This window comes from Pavona decussata, unplaced genomic scaffold (assembly GCF_977016875.1).
Source record: "Pavona decussata unplaced genomic scaffold, jaPavDecu1.1 SCAFFOLD_386, whole genome shotgun sequence".
NCBI classification, from domain to species: Eukaryota; Metazoa; Cnidaria; class Anthozoa; order Scleractinia; family Agariciidae; genus Pavona; species Pavona decussata.
The window spans coordinates 3,709,304-3,730,568 of NW_028145758.1; the positions used below are offsets into that span (position 1 = coordinate 3,709,304).

The following is a 21,265-nucleotide window of genomic DNA, read 5'->3' on the forward strand; positions in this document are numbered from 1 at the left end:
TGTTCAGCGGAATAATAAATTAATAATAATAATAATGATAATAATATAAATTAAATCTTTAACAAGGAAGTCTTCATCACAAAGGGGAAAAACTAAAGATGGAGAGGTGATGTGTGACTGCATTTTGAATGCTTTTTATAGCAAATGACTGACCATTTAACAAGTCTTTAAAGACAAATTCCAGGTCATCTTCTTGCACAGACGTAACATCCAAGCAAACTTAAGAATTAGTTGAGAATATTTTAGAAATGTGGCCAGATAATACCCAATGACTGACTGTTATTTCCAGCAGTGTGTGGGGAGCTAAATCGCTGCCTGCCAGCACATTATGTGAGGCCAGAGAGGGCAGAAGGGTAAATTCCATAACTCATAATAAAACACAAACCTGAACTTTCTGATTGGGAAGTAATTGCACCTCTGAACTCACAGGATCAAATGAAAATTTATCATCTAAAGGATAAGGTTTGACTGACACAAGCCTCAGTGTATTAGAAAAGGAACTAAGTAGCGTCAGGCTGCAGTTCACAATCTGACCCTGAAATTAATAAAAACACATGGTTACCATAGTTGACTAAAAGGCTGAATTAAGCTAATTGCATCAATTTTACAGGGACAAAGTTTCAATGATAACAACAATATGTGATAATGCTGGCAAGCAGCTGTTTCTTGTACAGTATTCCATACACCAGAGATCATATTAATATTTCACAGTGTTCTGTGAATCTTAAACTAGTAGTCTGTTGTATACAGTATACTACAATCACTATTTACATGTATAAGCTTTCCACTTACCGGAAAACCAGGTTGGAAAATAATTGAAGTTGGAGAGGAAACTATTTTTCCATCCATTGACTTTAAATGAAGAGGAATATGGAGGGTCTGCAAAGTAAAGGTAAAACTTAACTAAGGTTGAGCCATGCATGCAATGAGACTACTGGTCGTTTTTACAAGAAGGTAACATTCTCCATGCATTAATTATTTTGTTCCACAGTGAACTACACCAAAAACTGTACACGGTGGCATGCTTCCCAGAATGTCAAACTTAACTTAACTTTAATTTTTATCCTCACTAAATCTCCCTACAGCGTGTAATTAAGGTGTACCTGTTGAGGTTTAAAAATTTTCAAACCAGTTTCATTTTCATTTAGTATTCTAAACTATTATTAAGTATTCTGTATTCTGTTATTCTATTAAGTAAAGTATACTGAGGCAAAGGAAACTAAAAATCAAACTGGTTTGAAAATTTTGAACCACAACATACACACGGAGGGTTATATTTATTTGAACCATCCCAACCCCATGGGTATTCCAGTTAAGCTTCAATTCAAACTTTCTTTAAAAAATGGTTTGTGTCTAAATAATAAAAATATTGTTCAGTTGACTATACTACTCACCTCATAATCAGTCTCCATCTCTATTTCACCAATATATTGACCCTCTATTTTCGGAACAGAAACCTCTACACTAAAATATGTTGTGTAACCAGGTTTGATGGACACCTAAATTAAATCATAACAAAATAAATAATATCAAATACAAATTGAACTATGTCTTGACTGGGTTTTTCAAGGAAAATTAATCATTAATTGTATCAATAATACAAAGAAAGATGTAATTCTTTAGGTTTGAAAATTTTCAGATACAAATATTTAATTGTTGATTGGGAAAATCGATGGAGGATGTCTACAAATGCACAAGTAAAACATCCAAAAAAGTTGCAATATTACGTATAAAAATTGTAATGCATAATAGAAGTAATTAGAATTTTGATTGTCAACAATAAAACAATACTTTGTTCAGGGGAAAGTGGCAATAAACACTCCACTGAAACATTTCAGGGCATTTGATATTTGATGCTCACTGGTTTAGAAATGAAAATCTTACCTTACTTTCGGCTGCCTGACCATCTACTGGTTGATCAGTTGAACTGGATGGGGTGTGAGTCCCTTTAGACTGCTTGCTTTCATTATTAGATTTACTTTCTAATAGCCTAATTCTTGCAAACTGAAGATTACATTCTATTCTGTAAATAGTGACCTGTGAAAGAAACAGATGCCACTCAATTAATTGTCACAAGGCCACAATTTAGGATGACCATGTAAAATGCAGGTACAGTCGAACCTCTTTATTACAGACACCAAGGGGACAGGAATAAGTGTCCGTATTATAGAAGCGTCCGTTTTAGAGAGGTAGGCTTTATATGGATTTCAGTCTCTCGGGGACCAAGTGAACTGTCTGTAATAGAGAGGTGTCCACATTATAGAGGTGTCTGTAAGAACAACAACAACTCTTTCAACTGTATTATTTTAGTTGCAAGACCCTGAGAGGAGTCAAACTGGCCCTTCCTTCATACAGCAGTCAGACACTCTGTCCGTGAAGCTACAGGGAGACATGCAGCAAGATTTGACAGTAAAATGAGTGAGCTAGCTAATCAGTAGCCTACATGCAAAGTAAAAGCATGTTATTAGTTGTAAACTACATGTATAAAAATGTAATTTGGTTTTTTTCATGAATGCATACCTCTATAGGATTATTGTTGAAGATTTTGAGAATTTTTGTTCTATTTTCCCCTGTTCCCACTGTGCCATAATCAACCACATCTTCCTCTAACCCGTCTACAGCATACTGATGAAAAAAAAAAAAAAAAAACCATCAAGACCTGCTTGCAACAACAGACTGTCTAACATAATAAGCTGCTAGATTAACTTCAGGGGATGTGTCCCTGTGTCATGAGTTCTTGAAATTCACACCCAAACTTCGAAACAAAAATTGAGACTGGAAATACAGTACAATGGTTAGTCATAGAGAATGATGATCAAGGCACCTTATTTTAGTACCAGTTTCTCCCCATGATTGATGGTGTCAGTGTCAAAGGGAGGTGTGTGAAAGCTCAACAACTTGTTCCATTATTTATTCAAGTAGCTCCTATGCAGAATGAACCCCTGCTAATTAAAACACACATGGGTAAAGCCCAGCTATGTACTTAGCACTTGAATATCTTTACAGTGGCCAAATTACCTTCTGTTACCAATTGTTGATAAAACATTTTAACATTCATTACTTTACATACATGCACAGCAAAACAGATCACAATAAGATGTAAAAGGGCTCATGTATATTTTTCAAGGTGGAGTGTAGGAGGGGTGTAAATCTGCCCAGGGACCCAAAGATCCTTAGCAAAGATAGTCTGTGCTTACGATGCATGTATGTGCATAAATGTATTTTCTGAAGAGGGAGAGATCAACAATGGCACAATGCTAACCTTCAGCTTTCCATCAAAGCAGTGGATTGGTACAGTAAAAATAGAAGCATTTGTGTACACTCTAAGAATTGTGGAGAATGCCATATCAGAGCTATTGGCCAGGAACTGTACATAGAAAGGTGTAACTGTACTCTGAGGAGGTATCCTGGCAGGTTTGGTAAAATTTACAATCTGTCAAACAAATCAAAAACAACAGTGATCAATCACACAAGTAATCATACAACAGTGCAATAAATATTAATCTAGGAAATAATATTAGCTTTAATAAATTATTAGTACAAGTCATAACTCTGGAAGAAGAAATAAGTACTTACAGAAAATACATTTTCCACCTCAGGAGGAAAGACTGCATCATAAATTATCATTGTGAAGCTAAATGTGTTTGTGATAGGAAGTTCCCTTGTGACTGGAACAAATGGCGGCTTTCCTACAAAGAATCTTGTCTTGCTAACAGAATATGCTATTGTCCTGCAATCAAAATAAAATGAAATAATACCATAGTTAGTGTTAGGAAAAAACATTAAAAAAAGGGCCAAAAATTCACTTGGCCTGCATGCAAAAATGCAATAATATTACAAAAATTTACATCCATTGGTATAATGAAGCAGGGAGTGAGGAATGCATATGGATAAAGTTATGCAAATTTATTCATAGAATGGTTTGCTGGTCACATTTCAAAACAAGCCAAAAAGTAAAAAAAAAACTTGTTTAACTACTTGCTTTAACCCTGCTACAATTGTAAGGATGTACTGGTCTAAAGTACTTCCCCTTTCACTCACCCTTGGAGGATGTTCACCTGATATGGAATTTCTACTCTGGGAGTAATTTTACTGTTGGTCTTTATCAATACTTTTCCATTTGCTTGTCTGCTTCTTTTCACATGGAATGCTAAAAGAGACAACACAACATTCATGAGTAAAATTCACTACAAGGGAGGCTTGCTAACACTCAAAAGGAAAAGCACCAAAATGAACTACATTCTCACCAGAATAAGTGGCTGTTGCTATTTTGATGTACTTTGACCCTGGCTTTAAGAGTATGGGCTAAGAAGCAAACAAAAGAAACATCATTAAAGTGATCACACTGAGGTGAGGAACCTTTCAATTGAAATCAGCAATAGGCACAAGTATGCCAGCTGTGGATACAGCCAGCTCCCATCGCTACCAGTCACTAAGAATGTTCACAGTTCACACATGCTGTGCAAATGCATCTAGCACCCAGGAGCAAGCTGCATTTGCAGGCTAATCACATTTCAAATCAGGTAACCATAACCTTTTCCCTCCATGATGCTTGCTAATGGAAACATTAGAACAAGGCTGGTGTAAGATGGCCCACTTTTAATAAGTTTTAACAGTCACAAATCGGAGGGATGCACGGAAGTGACTTTTGATGTAAGGTTCACCTCTCCTTTTGTTTCAAACAAATACAAGGCAATTTCAAATCTGGCAATTTATCAGAAGTCACTTAGGGCTTTTTCCAGGCACCCCTTCAATTGATCATAGTCAACCTCATGCTGACACACTAATCTACAAACTTAGAGGTCTGTATTAAGGATCAAAATGCTGTTGAAAGTGATAGTTATACTACTTACTGTGAAACTAATGGACAGGGCACTGTTTGGTGGCTCCACGGATATTGCCTACAACATGACGTAAAGTAAACATTGAGACCGTTATACAGGTACTACAAACAATTTCTGTGTGTGTGAAATGACTTAACAGTAGTGTTATGTCTATCGTAACTGATTAATAGGAGATGTTTACACTTTAGGATTTGTTGTAACATAAATAATTTATTAGTTTGTGTTAAATTTACAATTAACATTGTAACTGATAAACTTGAAAAGTAGTCACTTAGAAAAGATAGAAAAAAAATACTTACGGAAATATGTACTTGTTTGTGGCCTGCATTGAGAAGATATAACCCAATACTTTTGGGTTCGTCTGTTAAGAGAAATACAATGTACATTCATTAGATAGAATGGTGCATACATTACACACTTACTTCAATAATAACACAACCACAAATACACCTGTATCTCATAAAAAGCCAACTTTTTTCACCAAAATTAAAAAAGCATGGAATTTTAACCATTTCATGGGGCAGCATGCCAGTAAGATCTTACAGTATTTAACAACAAAGGGACACTGTCACAGAGATTTGTCTGTACTTTGGTTCAAACTGCACAAATATTTGACTAAGAACCTCTTCTCTACCACGAAATTACTCTCACAACACCAGGGGAAAAATATTACGTGATTTCACTGAGGAGGAATATACCATAATAAGTTTTTTTTGTGATTTCTCCATAAATACCCAGGAAGAACTTGAAAAAGTTCTCCAATTTTTTCAAGTTGCGAATGATTTGCATCCTAACCATCCGCAGCAAAGATAATTTATACTGTCTAGTTTCTGTGCACTAGTTTTGTTATTGTTAACAAAACTGAACCATTATTTTAATGATCCACCGATACAAATATCTTTTCTGGCTATTCAAAGGAAAACTAAAAATAGGTTACACTGTCTCTTTAATATTAATTAATTAGACAACAGTCCCTTTTTAATTCAGGATAAAAGTGAGCTCCTGATGCTCAGGTAAGGGCAGTTCTCAAAGACGGTCATTCCATTATTATGACACTCACTTACCCATTGTTCTAAGAGTTCCAAAGTCTAGCATGTCCAGGGAGGAAAACAGCCCAGGAGCTGCAGGGTAAAACAAAACAGAAATAAGTCCACTAGGTTATTCTTAAAATAAAAATATTAATCCAGGATGAGAAGTTACCCTATGCATTTGTTTCTTCAAACTGCGAGCCTTTTTTTAGCACCATGGCAACTAAAATGTTAGTTACGGTAACTTGAAGGTTGCCAAGAGTATCAAAAATTGCCATTGAACATTGCACATGCAAATAACAGCACAATGAAGGAGCATCTTAAAGTTTGTATAAAAATTTGTACCAGTTTAAATAAAGCTTGACTCAACTTGGTTGAGCAACCAGCTCAGAATTTTCACTAAAACAGTGCCTTAAACGTATTAGCACTTAATAACCCATTAACGGCCAACCGGCCAAAACCGGCCGCGAATCCTTGCACGCACGCGCAAGGGTTTCTACCTCCCCTAGAAGGGATAATTTTGTCCTCTATTGTTGGAAAAGACTGACCAATCAGAATCCACCGACTGCGCATATATTTTTAGGTCTAAGGTGAGTCTAGACACAAAAAGGTTTTTGTCTTCCGAAAAATATCCGATTTCAGCCATCATGGCGGGCCGCGCGCTTCAGGCTTAAATGTTCAAGACGCCAATTTCGCATTTTTGGAAGGAAAACACAACTTTTCGAAACCGTAAATCGAAAGAGGAACTTTTAAGGAATACTCGACAGTTTCAACAGCAGAAATCCAAGCATTAACGGCGGAGAAATTATGCTTCAAGGAAAATTTCTAGTTTTACCGAGGCGACGAACTGGCAGACGTCTCAAATAATTATTTTCGCCATGGACTTTCTTGGTGATGTTCGAATGTTTCTCGCAATACAACTCACAAAGAATTACAGGTTTTATTGTGAATTTGTACTGAAATACTATTCTAATTGATCGATTCTTCGTATTCCGAACAGTTTTTGCAAAAGTTTTGAAAAACGTGCTCCGCACCGGTCGATAAATTCACTTCAAAATTGACTCAAATTGCTTCAAATCGCTTGCGAGTCGGTCGCCTCGCGGCAAAAATTATACGCGTTTTCTTCTAAGACCAATACAAAGACTAATTTTAATAAATTTTTCATTTAGGAAAGCTTTATTGCCTGTTTTTCTTTCTATTTTCATTGATGAAACGTGATGGCTGCCTAATCTTGCGTAAACAAACACGTCTTCTCGAGAGCAGATCAAATTACTGCCATGTGGTGCGAGGATCAAATTTCATCAAATTTTCCAAATTACCTTCAGGTTTGTTTTTCGAGTAATCTTTAATTCGCAGCTGGGGTATTTTATCCGACAATTAGAAATTCTAGCTATTCTAGACCAAAGGAGTGCTGTTTCTTTGACCCAGTAAGTTATCTATTTTTACTGCACATTAGGTTAATAATTAACAATATGCTAATTTGTGAAATAATTTTATTTGTCGAACACACTTGGGCTGTAATCAGAATGTTACATGTAGTTCTGACACTTTCCACAAGTTGCTTTATTAATTAATAGTTGTATTGTTCAATAATCAGATGTTGATCTCTTTTTTTACCTGCTGTTACTTCCACTTCAACTGGTAAAATAAGCAGCTCCTGGTTAGGTGCTGGCTGGCTAGCTTTGATGCGAATGAAAGCTGTGTGATTTGATGCTACTCGGCCAACAAAGCTTACTCGCATGAGTGCTTTAGTTTCATAAGGTGGAATCTCCTGTGAAAAAACACATTTATGACAATCAGTTAGAGACTGAGTTTTTTCCCGTGCACTTCACGCTTGGGCCATAAATCAATGGAAAAAAGCAAGGATCTGTAACTTACAGTACAGACTGAGAAAAAGAGGTTAGTAAGATATTTATTATATCTGAGAGATATAATAAATTGGCCAAGGACACAATATTTGTTTAACTGTGACTTAACTATTTTAAGACAATTTCTATGCAATGATAGAAGAGTTGTGAAATGACGTTTTCAGATAATTCTACCAGTATAATTGTGTTTGTCATAAGATTCTTCTGTTGGTTGATGTACAGCCTAACTGGTTTGTTGATTTTGATATCTGTCATGTGTCACAGCTTCATTTGAACATTTACATACATCCTGTTCAACTAAAAACTTGTTATCAACAAAATGACTGGTATCCAGGGTACTTCAATGACAAAAATGCAAAGTGGTACAAGGGTTAATAAAACAGGTTTTCTGAAGTAGATGTGTGAAAGCAGCTATTGATTTTTCAATTCCTTGGAACATCCAATTAAATTCCAGTTTTGCATGAAGTGTAGCAGGCAAATTAAGAATGATTAAATGAAACCTGTGCTGTGATAAGTTTTGATGCAGCTGGTTCAACATTAGGGAGATCCTGTAGTCAATTCAACAAAGATAGCCTCTCACAAGTGTTTTCCTTTCATCAATTTTAAACAACGAGTTGTTGGCCAGCTTCCATGTAGTTGCCCAATGTACATGTTAGTAATAATTGGTTATTGGGTAACTTACGACAGTGCCGCAAAAGACTAGCTTGATGAAAAAGAAATGTGATGATTTTAGTAATTTTTGAGTTTTGCTTGCTAGAATTGCTTCAATGCACATTATTTGTTTTGGGATGAGAGGCCAATACATATAGGTACTTTTCAAAAACTGTACAGTACTAACATCTACAGTGTAGGCTATTTTAGACTTCAACAAAACAGTAAACAGGCAAGGACTAGGTAACATACCCAGTGCTTTTGCGGTGCTTCTTCCAAGCCAGAAGGAAGTTCCAGATGCAAATCACCTCCACTTGAATACATTTCTATTACCTACATGTAGTAAAGACAATGACATTAAAGGACAATGATGCTGAACACAACAACAAACAAGTTCGTGTTGTCACCAAGCATAGTAAGCAACAATTTACTGATGAATTTCTACCATGCATAAATAAAGTAATCAATCAATAATAGCCCACTTTGAAAAAGAGTGATGGCCTGGGTCGAGAGTAGCTGCCCAAGCGATTGTGGGAAGGTTTGGGGAGACGTTGGCTATTATCTTCGCATTTTTGCGTCCCCCCAAACAATCCCACAATCACTTGGGCAGTTACTCTCGACCCTGGCCATCACTCATTTTCAAAGTGGGCTATTGAAACCCACAATTAGTCTCAATTTTGAAATCTAATTTTATACAGTGTAGCTTAGTGGTTCACTCAGTACAGCTGTAGTTCACTGTTAATTCTTTTTCGGTCCTACATTTTGAGTTTCACTGCTCTCAAAAGTTACAAGTGTACATAAAAATATTTTTCAGCAAGAGAAACAGACCCTACAGCTGTACGTGGTTATCTTTAATTCCCAGGCAAGTCAGTAGGATCTGAGCAATGCCTAAATATTTTGTATGGAGGAAATGTTATGGATACACGGTGAAATTGAATGGAAACCAGCAAACCAACATAAACAAATCACACATATAAAAGCAAGAAATTGAAGTGGTTACTTGAAAATGGCCCAAATGACTCTTGATCTTGCATTAAATTCTCCCACTTTTTACAAGGAAATGCAAGGTAATTTGGGAGGAGAATCTAACAGTTTATCAGAAGTCACTTACAGCTATTTTCCAAGCACCCCTTCAATAAATACTATAACAATAAAAGTGCTGTGATAACAGAGGGCCACTTACCTGCAAAGGTGAACTGTAGGGATTATGCATATTAATTAGCGTAGAAAAACTAAAGTTTAGGGGTACTCTTGCTCCTAAGAAAGGACGCAATCTGTATGGATTTGGTACCCCCACTCCAAACACCTGAAATAATGATGAATAAACACCAATGTCACTGAGTGAACTAAAACTTACTGATGTAAATTAAACTAGAAGTTTCCATTGGAAAGAGAAGAGCTACGGTAACAGGTGGAAACTCATTGTGGGACCATTCCGTTAAATCCACTATCAAGTTGGTGACATGAGAAAATAATTGCTTAGCTACTAAAATTATTTTTCACTGAATAAAGATGAGGCCAAGATGAAAGTTTAAGCCCAATTCACGTGGGTGACATTTTCTATGTTTGCACACTCCCATGCAGTACCCATCGGCTCCTAAGAGCTCTCTGTGGGTGTCCATAATAGTGAACTGTCTGCAAGGTGGGATTTGACTGTAGCACGCACATTTCCTTTGGTACCATATAAACATAATGACCATCAAATAATTTATTGTAATAATAAGAAACATTAAACATCTAGTCAAGACTACCAGCTACTTTGTTGCTGAGGACTTACGATGCATAATTACACCAGCATATGACTGTACTCTAAACAAGGTGGACATAAATACCTGATAGGGATAAACTCCTTTGGAGGTGTGAATAAATAATGTATTTTCTACATTTCCAACTAGTCTTGCGAGAAAAACTATTTCAAATGTTGTATTTCCTAAAGGTTGAACTACCTGTGGACAAAAGAAAAGAAACATGTCTCACTTTTAATTAATCTGATTATCTTATTATACAAGTCTCTATTCCTATCAGTAATACTTTTTCCAGCTCATATTCTAAAGGGCACCATATAAATAATTCTGACAGGGGTTGTTTAAGGTTGCTTTCTATCTGTCAGGATTGTCTAGCCAGTGTAGTCTACAGTCAAGTTTATAAGTACATGTAGATTACTCCATTAATTTTGGAAGGGCTAGTTCTAGGCATTTTCAAAATGGCACATTCTGAAAACTGCATGAGCCATTTTGAAGGAATATGAAGGACTGGCATATAACACATCCTTCATACTGATGCATTCTGATTACCAAATTGACTAAACCAAGCAGCCAGTTACGAAAAATGCAAAGCACCTTACGATTTAACCACTCTAACTAGTACCAATATATACAGCAAAAAAAAAACATTTTAACCCATTAACGATACTGTAACAACAAACAACAGCCCTGCTATTTTTGTCAATTTTTGCAGTAAAAAGCAAATGAAAACCCTCAGGTCTACACTTCAGCTCATCAACAATACACTACTCATGTTAAATTCATTTTGCCCTTGGCCAGTACTATGTACTTTGCATAAAAAAACACAACTTTCTTAGTTTCATATTTAGTACAATATAATATTGAGAGTGTAATGTAATTCAATGGCTTTTCCAAAGCTGGAAAGTAATGTAATCTTTATTCAAGTGGATCCAAATAATATTAGAAAATTACATGGCTGTACAAAACAACCTTGATGTTTTAAAGACATTTTGGATTAAACACAGACAAGGTTTTTCTTCTTTTACGAAATTTACTTAAACGAGGACAGGATTATCTCCTAACTCTGTAAATTAACACAGATAAAGTGTCATGACCATTACAGTGTTCCTGCTGACTTCATTATCACGTATGTGACAATGGGCAAAAACCAATAACAATGGACAAAGTGCTCTGAGATTGTAATTTTATTTGAACAGTTGTACTCACACTTCAATCAAAAAGGTTGAAATTGACTAACGAAACTCAACTATCACTACACAGTGCCAATGTAGTTTGAAACTGTGCAACTTTAGTACCAGCCAAAAATAATTCAGATGTTCACTAAAATTTGCATAGTTGTTACACTTATATCCAAATCAAGCAAAATTGCACAGGTACAACTTTAGGGCTAGTACTGTTAAACCTCCAGACATTGTGACATAAAAAAAATTTCATGAACTGAAATTTGTCACCTCTATCTAAAACAACAATACCCAGACTTGCAAATGGATATGCAAATTTGCATACAGCAGCAATTAACTGCAAATGTTATCTACATTAATATTGTACATTGTACATTGTACATTGTACATTGCGCACTTACTTTTGATTGAAAAAACGAAGCATGGAAATGTGCAGTGCTACCAGACACTGATTGCAGCTGTAGATTTTGCTCTGTGTGTGGGTTTATAATGGACACTTTCCGTATGCTTGGCATACCCACAGATCTAAAAATATAAATCAAATATTACTGGTCAGCTTCTGTTCTAAATTAAGTAACATGAAATGGTTTATATCCACTGATAAGAATGATAATTACTAGTATGTACATGCACAGATCTACTTCTGTCAGACATGTCCCCAGTTTTGTCACTGAAAAACACCAGAAAAAAAGTCTGATTGAAGACAGCATGTCTTGCAGGCTAACTGGCATTAATTTTATACCTGCATGTTGGAGATGACAGTCGGTAACTACTGCACACTGTCTGGCTGTGTCTCTTAATATTCGATAAGTTCTAATTAATGTGCTTGGACACAGTGCAGTGCACACACTAATTAAAATATGGACTACATCTATTTCACTTTGAATTGCTAAACCTGTATTTTTAACTAGGGAAATGATTCTTGATCAAACCAAGCCCCGCAATCTTTGCCAGTCAAAAGGCTTACAAGTGTATAACTCAGAATAGGGTCTCAGACATACAAGTGAAAAATGAATAGAAACCAACACAAATTGGAACATGTACAGTGCTGGCATAAGTTGAATAACAATGGCTACCTTGAAGCTTCTTTCAAGGTGTCAAAATGGTAATTTACAAAAGGAAAAGTACAATTGTACCAAAACAACTTAAACTTAAAAATAACATGTTGCTCCTTTGGTTGGTCATAAATACTTGTGCTCACCCAGCAGAAAACCCCACCCACACCTCCGTCCCCGCCCCCAAAAAAATAAATTAACAATTAAAAATGTATGTCATGACCTTTTTTCAATTAACCCTGTAATTAAGTCTGTGGAATATTTGGTGAATGAAACCTTGCTATCCAAGGGATTCATTAAGGGCCAGCCACTGGGCAAATTGACATGATGCTTTTAACATCTCAACCAATGTTTTCAATAAGAGAACATACTGAAAACTGGTGCTTATAAACCCTGGGCTCCCCCTCTTTGGACTGGGTCCATGGACCACTCATATGGACCCAGTCTATGGACCCAGCCCATGGACTTCTTTTTTTCTTACCACACCAAAAAAAATCAAAGTGTTCTGTGAGCAAACTCCTGTGAATTGAATGTTCAAGTGAATGAAATAATTATTTCGGATTATGTCTTAAGTTATTTGCTTAACATGCAATACAATTAAACTTAACTCGCACTATTCCTTTCAATACATGAAGCAACGCAAAGATGGAAATGTCCAAGTACATTCTTTTGCAGGTAAGTGGCATGAAGGTGCGAGTTTTAAACTATTTCAACGCTGAAGTTTCCCATACAACTTGTACTGCATATACACCGCTACATAAGTAAGCTTAACATATGTGAGTTTATAAACCTTACTTGCGGGACAAGCCCCTTATATCATCTGAATTTGTCAATAAATTGTTGTTGTTGTTGTTGTTGTTGTTATTGTTATATACCTAGACTTTCACTAGACAAACCAAGCACTGTGATTGGTTGATTCTTGGTCACAAGCCCCTGATCAAATACAAATGTATCCCGACCAGGATACAATTCCTCAGTTGTTGCCCTCTCAGTTTTTTTGTTTGTTTGTTTGTTTTGCTGTGATTGTTGAAGGGAAAGTCTAAATATATAACAAAGCACTTAATGTATGGTCTCTTGAGAAACTAGTTAGTTTTGTCTCAGGAAAACAAGACCAACTGTTCCCTCCGGACCATACATTAAGTGTATATTGTATCCTTTCTTTGTTGTAAGAAAATACAGGGTCTTTGGACTGGGTTCATAGACTGGCTGTATATTAGACCCCATCCACACGTATCCGGATATTTTTGAATCCGCAACAATGTTATCGGATTCAAAAATTTCCACTCTGGAGAGAGGATTAAAAAATTTCCGGATTTGCTTGCGAATTCACCAGATGCGTGTGGACGATAGCCGTATCCGGAAAAAAAAGTTCTGGATTCAAAAATATCCGGATACGTGTGGATGGGGTCTTAGTACCAGTCCACGGACCAGGTCCAAAAGGGGGCTCCATGTTTTGTCCTAGCCTTGCCCCAAACAAACTGCATGAAGACTGTGTACTACAGTCCTGTGTAACTGTAATTTGTCTGTGCAAATAAGACAGGGACTCTTGATTAAACCAATTTTCAGAGATTTGTAATAATTGTTGCAATTTTAAATCCCATTTATCACTAGATCATGCTGTGTGTCTTCATAAACATGTGCTTTCAGTCACATGTTGGACTTCATTCTGAACTACTGCTGTCAACGCAAGATGTTTTTTTGTTAAATTGTTTCATTTTGCTCCAGTAAAGTGGTCCACACATTGGATCCTTAAAGTACAATATTATTGTACGGATCAGAGATGTGGAATTTTCCAGAAAAAGATGGATATTATTTTTACTAGCAAGAATTCAATACAGGTGTCTGCCTAATACAGGTTTGACTGTATCATCAAGCAGTGCACTTTGGATACCATTTTTAAATGACAATCACATGGTTTCATTTTTTATCGACACCCAACAGTTCTCCCATTATGCATATATCAGGACAAAAGTGGATCTGAACTAATATACATGTAACATCAAATACAATGGTTTAGTTAGTTAATGCATAAGGCATGTTTTGTTATGAATCAATTACAAGGAGACAAAAAAAGGTAAAACTTGAACAACAGTTAAGAACATATAATACTGTATGATCTTTCTTTTAGTCTTGAATTTGAAATTGTTCAAAATGCATCATACACCTAGCACAAGTCGTAGGCTGTCAAACATGTGATGTCATAGATTTGTCACAGGACCAAAGTGAGCTACAATTCTGTGTCAACACGTTGCGCATTCGTTTTTAAAGATGAAAATACAATAAATATTAAACTTACTGTTCGTAGAAATCTAAATAGGACGGCTCAAAACGAATATGTCTAATATTGGGTTGTTCTCTGAAAAAAAAAAAAAAAAAAAGCAAAATAAATATTAGTTTTCCTAGTCAAAACATAATAATTATTTACGCTATCCTGAGGAAGCTGAGAGTTAAAGTGATCTCTGTTTGACAAATTGCAAAGATTGAGAAAACAAAAACTAACTTAAAAACCCTAAACGTGCTTAAAAGTCAAAACAGCTCAAACAGCCAAAGAAAAAATACAACAAAACTGTCACATATTGTTTGCGAAATTGAGATAAATAAGGATTTCACCTCAAGATTTGACAATCACTTTCGCTATTTGTGTCGATTACTATCCAATTTTAAGGCACTTAAAAACACCTAAATTACCGTCTATGCATTCACGCACGTCAAATGAGTTGCTCAAATATAAAGTAAGGGACAAATTTTCAGAAAAATTGGTCTGTGACAGTAGACAGAATGGCAGATCAATACAACATAAAATCACCACCCCCCAACATTACACAGAAATAAAGTTAATTCAAGTCAAGACTCGAATTACACAAGTCCCACAATTATGGCGTAAAACCGTCCTATGACAGTTCTGATGAATTTTGTGGTAAATTTCTCACTGTTTAAACTGATTTGGAAGCAAGCACAGAATATACCAATGACACGGTAAATATACGGACGGTTACGACCGTGATAAAAATATTGTTATGGCAAGACAAGAACATGCCAAAGCAACTGCACGATTATGAAGCCACAGAAAAATTGTAGAGGATAAAGAAAAGAACGCGGATTTAATAAAACTAGTAAACATCTCTACAACTTAGTTAAACACTTGAACAATAAGCAAACTGATCTAGCAGAAAAGCCTCGTGTTACGTGGGCGATGAAACGTTTAGACAGTAGATGGGGGTGTTGGTTCTAGCGATCGATCTGGTAATCGTGGTTTTCCTATCTTTCAAACTGCAAACCCTATTTAAATACGTTTTATTACCTTCTACTGTGATGTGAACCATCAGCCTGAGAAAAATCACAAAATAACATTGGGTTATCAAACGAAAACCACGACCATATACATTTTGACAGACTATGAACATGAGTGCACCATCATCAAACATATATCCTTGGAGTAACCTGCAGTTTACCTACAGTTAACAAGCCCAAAACTCCACGCAAATAACTAGCAATAAGTTATCTTGGCATCCGGCTGAGATGAATTTCCTTGTGACTGGACGTAACTAGGAATTATAACACCAGCTTTCCGCGTTTTCTCGTAGTTCTTTGCATTATAAAGCAAAACAACTCAACCTAACGCAACACACCTTTCAACTTTGACAGCGAATTCTTACCTGTACGTGGCTCCCAGAGAACCGCATATCGCCCATATCACCTTGGTATACACCTACAAATGTTCAAAATACACGAATTAGGGTTCGAGACCACAAACACTAAATATAAATTGGTCATAAACTTGTACATCTCCGCCGTTGCCACGATCGATCGGGGAGAACAATCGCGCGGTACAAACAACAACACTGCCTTTAATCTTCCATTTTGGCGACTCTTACCAGGCCTGGACATAGGATTGCACTGCATCATACATATCCTATGTGTAACTAGAAAAACTAGGCAAATATAAGCGAATAAAATAACTCCAAGTGCTCCGGCCATGCCTGTGGTTCGAAGTCCTAACTTTTTCGTGGAATTCTCATACACAAACCAAACTTGCGCAAATTGGCCTCATGGGATTTGGTACAGGTGCTCGTGGAATCACGTGACCACAGTGAAATATATTTCCATAAATAATTTACCGCTTTTCCGAATTTATACAAAAGACTACGTGGAAAGTTCTTATTGAACAGTTCAGCTCCCCTGGGGTCATGTCATACAATTTCTATGCTCTCGACGACAATTACTACAAGCGGAAGGGTCAGAAGACACTAGGGCCGACGCTAAGGCGAAAATATTCGTGAACAAACGATGTTGGCTATCGCACGCAATCAAGATCACGAAAGCTTCATTTCCGGCTAAAGCATGTTTACTCTCCACGCACCAGGAGCGCCCTAAAAAGCCGCGACGACCCTTTGTACACCAAGGTGAACTGTCACTCAAGACTATTATCTTGAACTGTCTATTCGTCAGTTTACACAGCCGTCTACCTCTGACAAATAATTTGAAAAGATCAATCAAGAAAGTATGATTTGATTTTCGTGCATTGAGAACACGAGACTTCTCCCTGTGTCTATATAGACATTTGAAAAGTACTGACTCGTGTAAAACTGGACAAAGAAAGTTTATTTATGAATGCTAAGGAACAAAAAAAAAACTCGATAAACAATCAAAAGATCCTAACTTTCTAATGCGGTCAAAAACACCACGATGTCTCTTTCACAATTAAGCATCCTGTTTCCTCGTGGTCACGAAACGTTGAGTAAGGGTTTAAACAGATGGACCGGACTTTTGCAAGACAATAGATATGAAAACAGTAAAGAAAAAAAACAATCCAGAAACTACACAATAGCACTGATCCGAAAAACGCCATGGCGACTCACGGAAGCTGAATGGAATTTATGCTCAGGCTAAAATGTAGACCTGAACGGGGTACTCATGGGGAGCAAACTAGGCCTCCGATCGATCGTTCGAGAATAAACTAAATAAATATAAAATATTGTTCCTTCCTTTTAAAAAGAGAAAGTTTAGACCGGAATATATAAATCTTCCAGTCATTCTTTGGATAATACACTCAGAAAACACTTTATTTCTTTTTCTTTTTTTCATATTTAACGTCTAATTTGGGGGCTGATGATGGGCGTTCTTCTTATTACTTTATTTTTTGGCAATTTGAGCCTGGAAAGTTCTTAAGATGTTCGTAAGTTACCTGCTGATATTTCAACAAATTTACGCAGACTGAAGTTTTACATGTGTTATTTTATCCGTATTTATACTGTTCACTTTAAAAACATTTTGGTGAAAACAAAAATGTTCTTAAACTGACTCTCAGCCTGGATAATGTTTTTACGTAGTATGTTCTTAAATTTTAGTTTATCTTCGCCTCAACTGACTTTCTTATAGAAAACGGTCTTATAAAAAGGAAGGAGTGTAACGATAACAATCTGATATTCATAAGACATTAGAGATTCTTCCTTCTTGGAAAACTGAGCCGAGAAAGTGAAAGGCCGGAAAACTGAATGTAGAAATTGAATTAGTTAAAGAGGAACGTTGTTGCTGTGCCCAAACCGATCTTTGGAGGATAGAAATAAAAATAATTCTTCTTTTCTTTAGAACAGAGAAAAAGGAATTGCAATAACATGATTTGTTCAGTAAAGGAGTGGTGTTCAGTCAGGATTACTTGTTCCTGTGTTGCTGAATTGTCTTTTGTTGTCAAAAATAACTGGAAAAAAAAAAAAAAAAAAACAGACGAACTTCGTTTCTTTGTCTTAACTTACTTCCCCTTCCTTTTCAAGTGACAGATCAGTTTCCAGACATTTCCGGGTTTTCTGTCACGGCTTTGAGCCAAGAAAAAGATAGCTGCGCCTCGCATATAAATACAAACGTACGCGTCGAAATCTCGGCTAGGAGTTACAAACACCGCTATAATAAATTACCCTCACCTCGGCGCACAATATACTTCTTCGATCCGTCTTCGCACAAAAAAACTAAGGGATGCATTTAACTGAAGCGTATTTAGCCAACTGACAATAGATTGCAACCAGCAATTGTCAAATTACACTCTTTTTTTTATATAAGAACGTCTATTCAGGTGGGTTGAGGGTGGCTGTTCTAAAAGATGTTCTTAATATAGTATTTCAATAAATCTACGCGGACGTGACCAAGACTTAGACACCTATTATTTGGGTTAATTGGACAATATAGACTGAAGTTTTTACATGTATTATTTTATCCGTAATTATACTGTTCACTTTCAAAACATTTGGTCGGAATAAAATGTTCTCTCAGCCTGGGTAATGTTCTTAAATTTTAGTTAATCTCAGCCTCAACGTAGAAAGGCTCTTATAAAAAAGAAAAGAGTGTAAGCTCGACCGATCTTATTTTTACCGTGTCTCGTCAGCTGTAAGTATAAGAAGTGCCACTCTCAATACATTGGGGAGACAAAGCGCCAACTCAGTGAACGTTTCGGGGAACTGACTGACCGCAGGTCTATCTTTAATCACCATCAACTAATCAGCCATACTCCTGTCTCGTTACATTTCAACCAACCTGGCCACTCAATAAACGACGTCCACCTAATCCCGCTTGAACTTATACGCAGCAAAGACAGCAAACGTGACTCAGTTAGAGAGGCTCGTGAAGCTCATTTAATCAACAAAGCTAAAGCATTGCATCCTCTTGGTATAAATAGACGTGACGAAGCACGCCAATCGACATATCTTACACTTGTAACTTAGTCCTAAACAACCAATCATTCTCACGCATTTTATATTTTAAATCTTTATTTGTAACGATCCTTTTATGTTTCTCGCTTTTCTTTTCCGTTCAGCCTCCGAGGAAGGTTTCTATTGCTAACCGAAATATCGGGCAAAAAAATTGTTTTATAAAACAAATATATTTCGGTTATTTTAGCCTTTGTTGTTTATTCTATCAAGCTCGTCACCTCCTCGGTTAGGATCAGTCTGCCGCAAGAGAGGATGAAGGTACCTTCATCCTCTCTTGTCTGCCGTTAGTATTTTGTATTTGAAATATTTTGCTGATCCATGCAGTTCTACAAGTGATCCGGCACCACTCATAGGTTTGTCGCTGTGGAAATGCAGATTTAATTGTATTTGTTTTTACATTCTCCGAAACGTCCACAAGAACATTGTTAATTTGTCACATGGCCATTTGTTCTCGGAAATTGTAATGGTTTTGATTACTATTGGTAACAGTCTGTAAACACACTCGTGATGAAACAAATCGGACTCCACTCAGTCCTATTACGATTAATAATAATAATAATAATAATAATAATAATGATGATGATGATGATGATGATGATGATGACGACGACGATGATGATGACTTTCTTTATACAGGAAATCGCCATCATCCGTAGGTTGTTTTCACACGAGACCTGTCAACAAAGTAGTTGTAAAAATTACAAAAAAGTCCGAGAATTATGACTAGACCCAAGAGAAAAGAAAGATGCTAAACAATAAAAATTAAGGAAAAAAGATAAAAGCACAAGGAAAAAGTAAAATTACAATGAAAATTTAAAAATAGAGTTTCTAAAACTCTGAACTGTCAGACTATCGGAACACAACTGGTCCTTGTTGCTTCTCGCTCGACTAAGTCACTGGCACGACGTGTTCCATAATTTTGATAAGATGAGCCAGTACTAAAATCCTATTTGTGATCCAAGAGTTCCTTGATACCGCATGATTTTTAAAACATAAATGAGTCGAAGGATTTTGCGCCAAACCTGAAGATTAGTCCCTGGTCGTTAAGTGCATGAGTCGCAGAAGAGCTAGTAGCGCGATCGAGAATAATTTTATCAAGAGGGACTCCATAAGCACCTTATATATTGTTTCTATCTCCCCAGGTAATATCACTGAGTAATCCAAAATAGTGGAGATCATGAGTTTCCGAGCCTAAACTGAGGTAGCAAGTGCTTTATCGTACTAAACTACAATATGCCAATTCTTTGATTATCTTCTTACTTATATGTTCAATGTGGTCGGCCCTCCCAAGGAAGGGTGTCGTCAATTATAACTTCCAAGCATTAAACCTATACATATAAAACGAAACTTGGAGCTGGTCATTTTGTGAATTCACGAAATGACCAGCTCCCAGGTGGCTTGATAGCTCAGTTTGTAGAGCACTGCTCCGGCATCGCAGAGGTCATGGGTTCAAATCCCGTTCAAGCCTGAAATTTTTTTTTAGGCTTTTTAAGTTCGCAACTGCACGCCGCATTAATTTTCATATATTCACTTTCATCGGATAAACAGTATGCAGGGCAGATTTAATGCAGGCCAATATTTCGACTTTCTTAACAAATTCTCAATATAGGTTCAGATTGGGAGTGAAACAATACCGAGGTTCTTAAAATTTTAATGGCCATCACTAAAAGAATGACGTGCCGCAACCTTGTTCCCAGGGTCTCTCCTCTTCACTTCCCAGGACGTGAAGGGGAGAGACCCTGGGAACGAGGTTGGACGTGCCGGTAGAGCTTACATACAAAAATATAGCCTCCCACGCAGTCGTTTTTTCCTCCCCACAAATAATACGAGTCCCCTAAAAACGACTGCGTGGAAGACTAACAATTATACAGCCAATATTATATATTACATATGCTCTGTATAACAAAGATCAAATATACAAATAGAAATATACAGCTGATAATTATAGAAAGCGTTTTGCACGGCTGGCAAATTTTGAGACAAATTTATTAATTTTCCGTTGTTACTGATGTCTTGTACTCGTTAAGGAGAGAGTTGGTTTGCCAATTTTTCTATTATAAATGTCAGATGCTAAATATTTCTTTTATTTTTCAAACTACGTTGCCTTTGAAATCATCAACGCACCCTTCCCCGTTATATTAATAAGCCCTTGAACACAAATTATCAATATTGGGTGACATTTTGAACTCGCG

General features: G+C 36.5%; 1 protein-coding gene across 1 annotated transcript in view; it reads right to left on the reverse strand.

Moving 5' to 3' along the window:
* LOC146451741 (transmembrane protein 131-like) overlaps nucleotides 1-16,423 on the reverse strand; it is a 29,177-nt gene extending 12,754 nt beyond the window's left edge. Inside the window, exons 1-21 of the mRNA XM_085098718.1 lie at nucleotides 16,248-16,423; nucleotides 16,029-16,081; nucleotides 15,674-15,699; nucleotides 14,669-14,728; nucleotides 11,719-11,842; nucleotides 10,224-10,337; nucleotides 9,575-9,697; nucleotides 8,644-8,724; nucleotides 7,490-7,643; nucleotides 5,909-5,965; nucleotides 5,144-5,205; nucleotides 4,854-4,901; nucleotides 4,248-4,305; nucleotides 4,042-4,150; nucleotides 3,577-3,730; nucleotides 3,263-3,433; nucleotides 2,521-2,625; nucleotides 1,885-2,037; nucleotides 1,395-1,499; nucleotides 793-879; nucleotides 386-535 (exon numbers count right to left, since the gene is read on the reverse strand). Of these exons, the coding sequence (XP_084954844.1) occupies nucleotides 386-535; nucleotides 793-879; nucleotides 1,395-1,499; nucleotides 1,885-2,037; nucleotides 2,521-2,625; nucleotides 3,263-3,433; nucleotides 3,577-3,730; nucleotides 4,042-4,150; nucleotides 4,248-4,305; nucleotides 4,854-4,901; nucleotides 5,144-5,205; nucleotides 5,909-5,965; nucleotides 7,490-7,643; nucleotides 8,644-8,724; nucleotides 9,575-9,697; nucleotides 10,224-10,337; nucleotides 11,719-11,842; nucleotides 14,669-14,728; nucleotides 15,674-15,699; nucleotides 16,029-16,081; nucleotides 16,248-16,350 (2,097 nt within the window). The 5' untranslated portion in view covers nucleotides 16,351-16,423. The remainder of the gene's footprint in view (nucleotides 1-385; nucleotides 536-792; nucleotides 880-1,394; nucleotides 1,500-1,884; nucleotides 2,038-2,520; nucleotides 2,626-3,262; nucleotides 3,434-3,576; nucleotides 3,731-4,041; nucleotides 4,151-4,247; nucleotides 4,306-4,853; nucleotides 4,902-5,143; nucleotides 5,206-5,908; nucleotides 5,966-7,489; nucleotides 7,644-8,643; nucleotides 8,725-9,574; nucleotides 9,698-10,223; nucleotides 10,338-11,718; nucleotides 11,843-14,668; nucleotides 14,729-15,673; nucleotides 15,700-16,028; nucleotides 16,082-16,247) is intronic.
* Nucleotides 16,424-21,265: the final 4,842 nt, after the last annotated feature.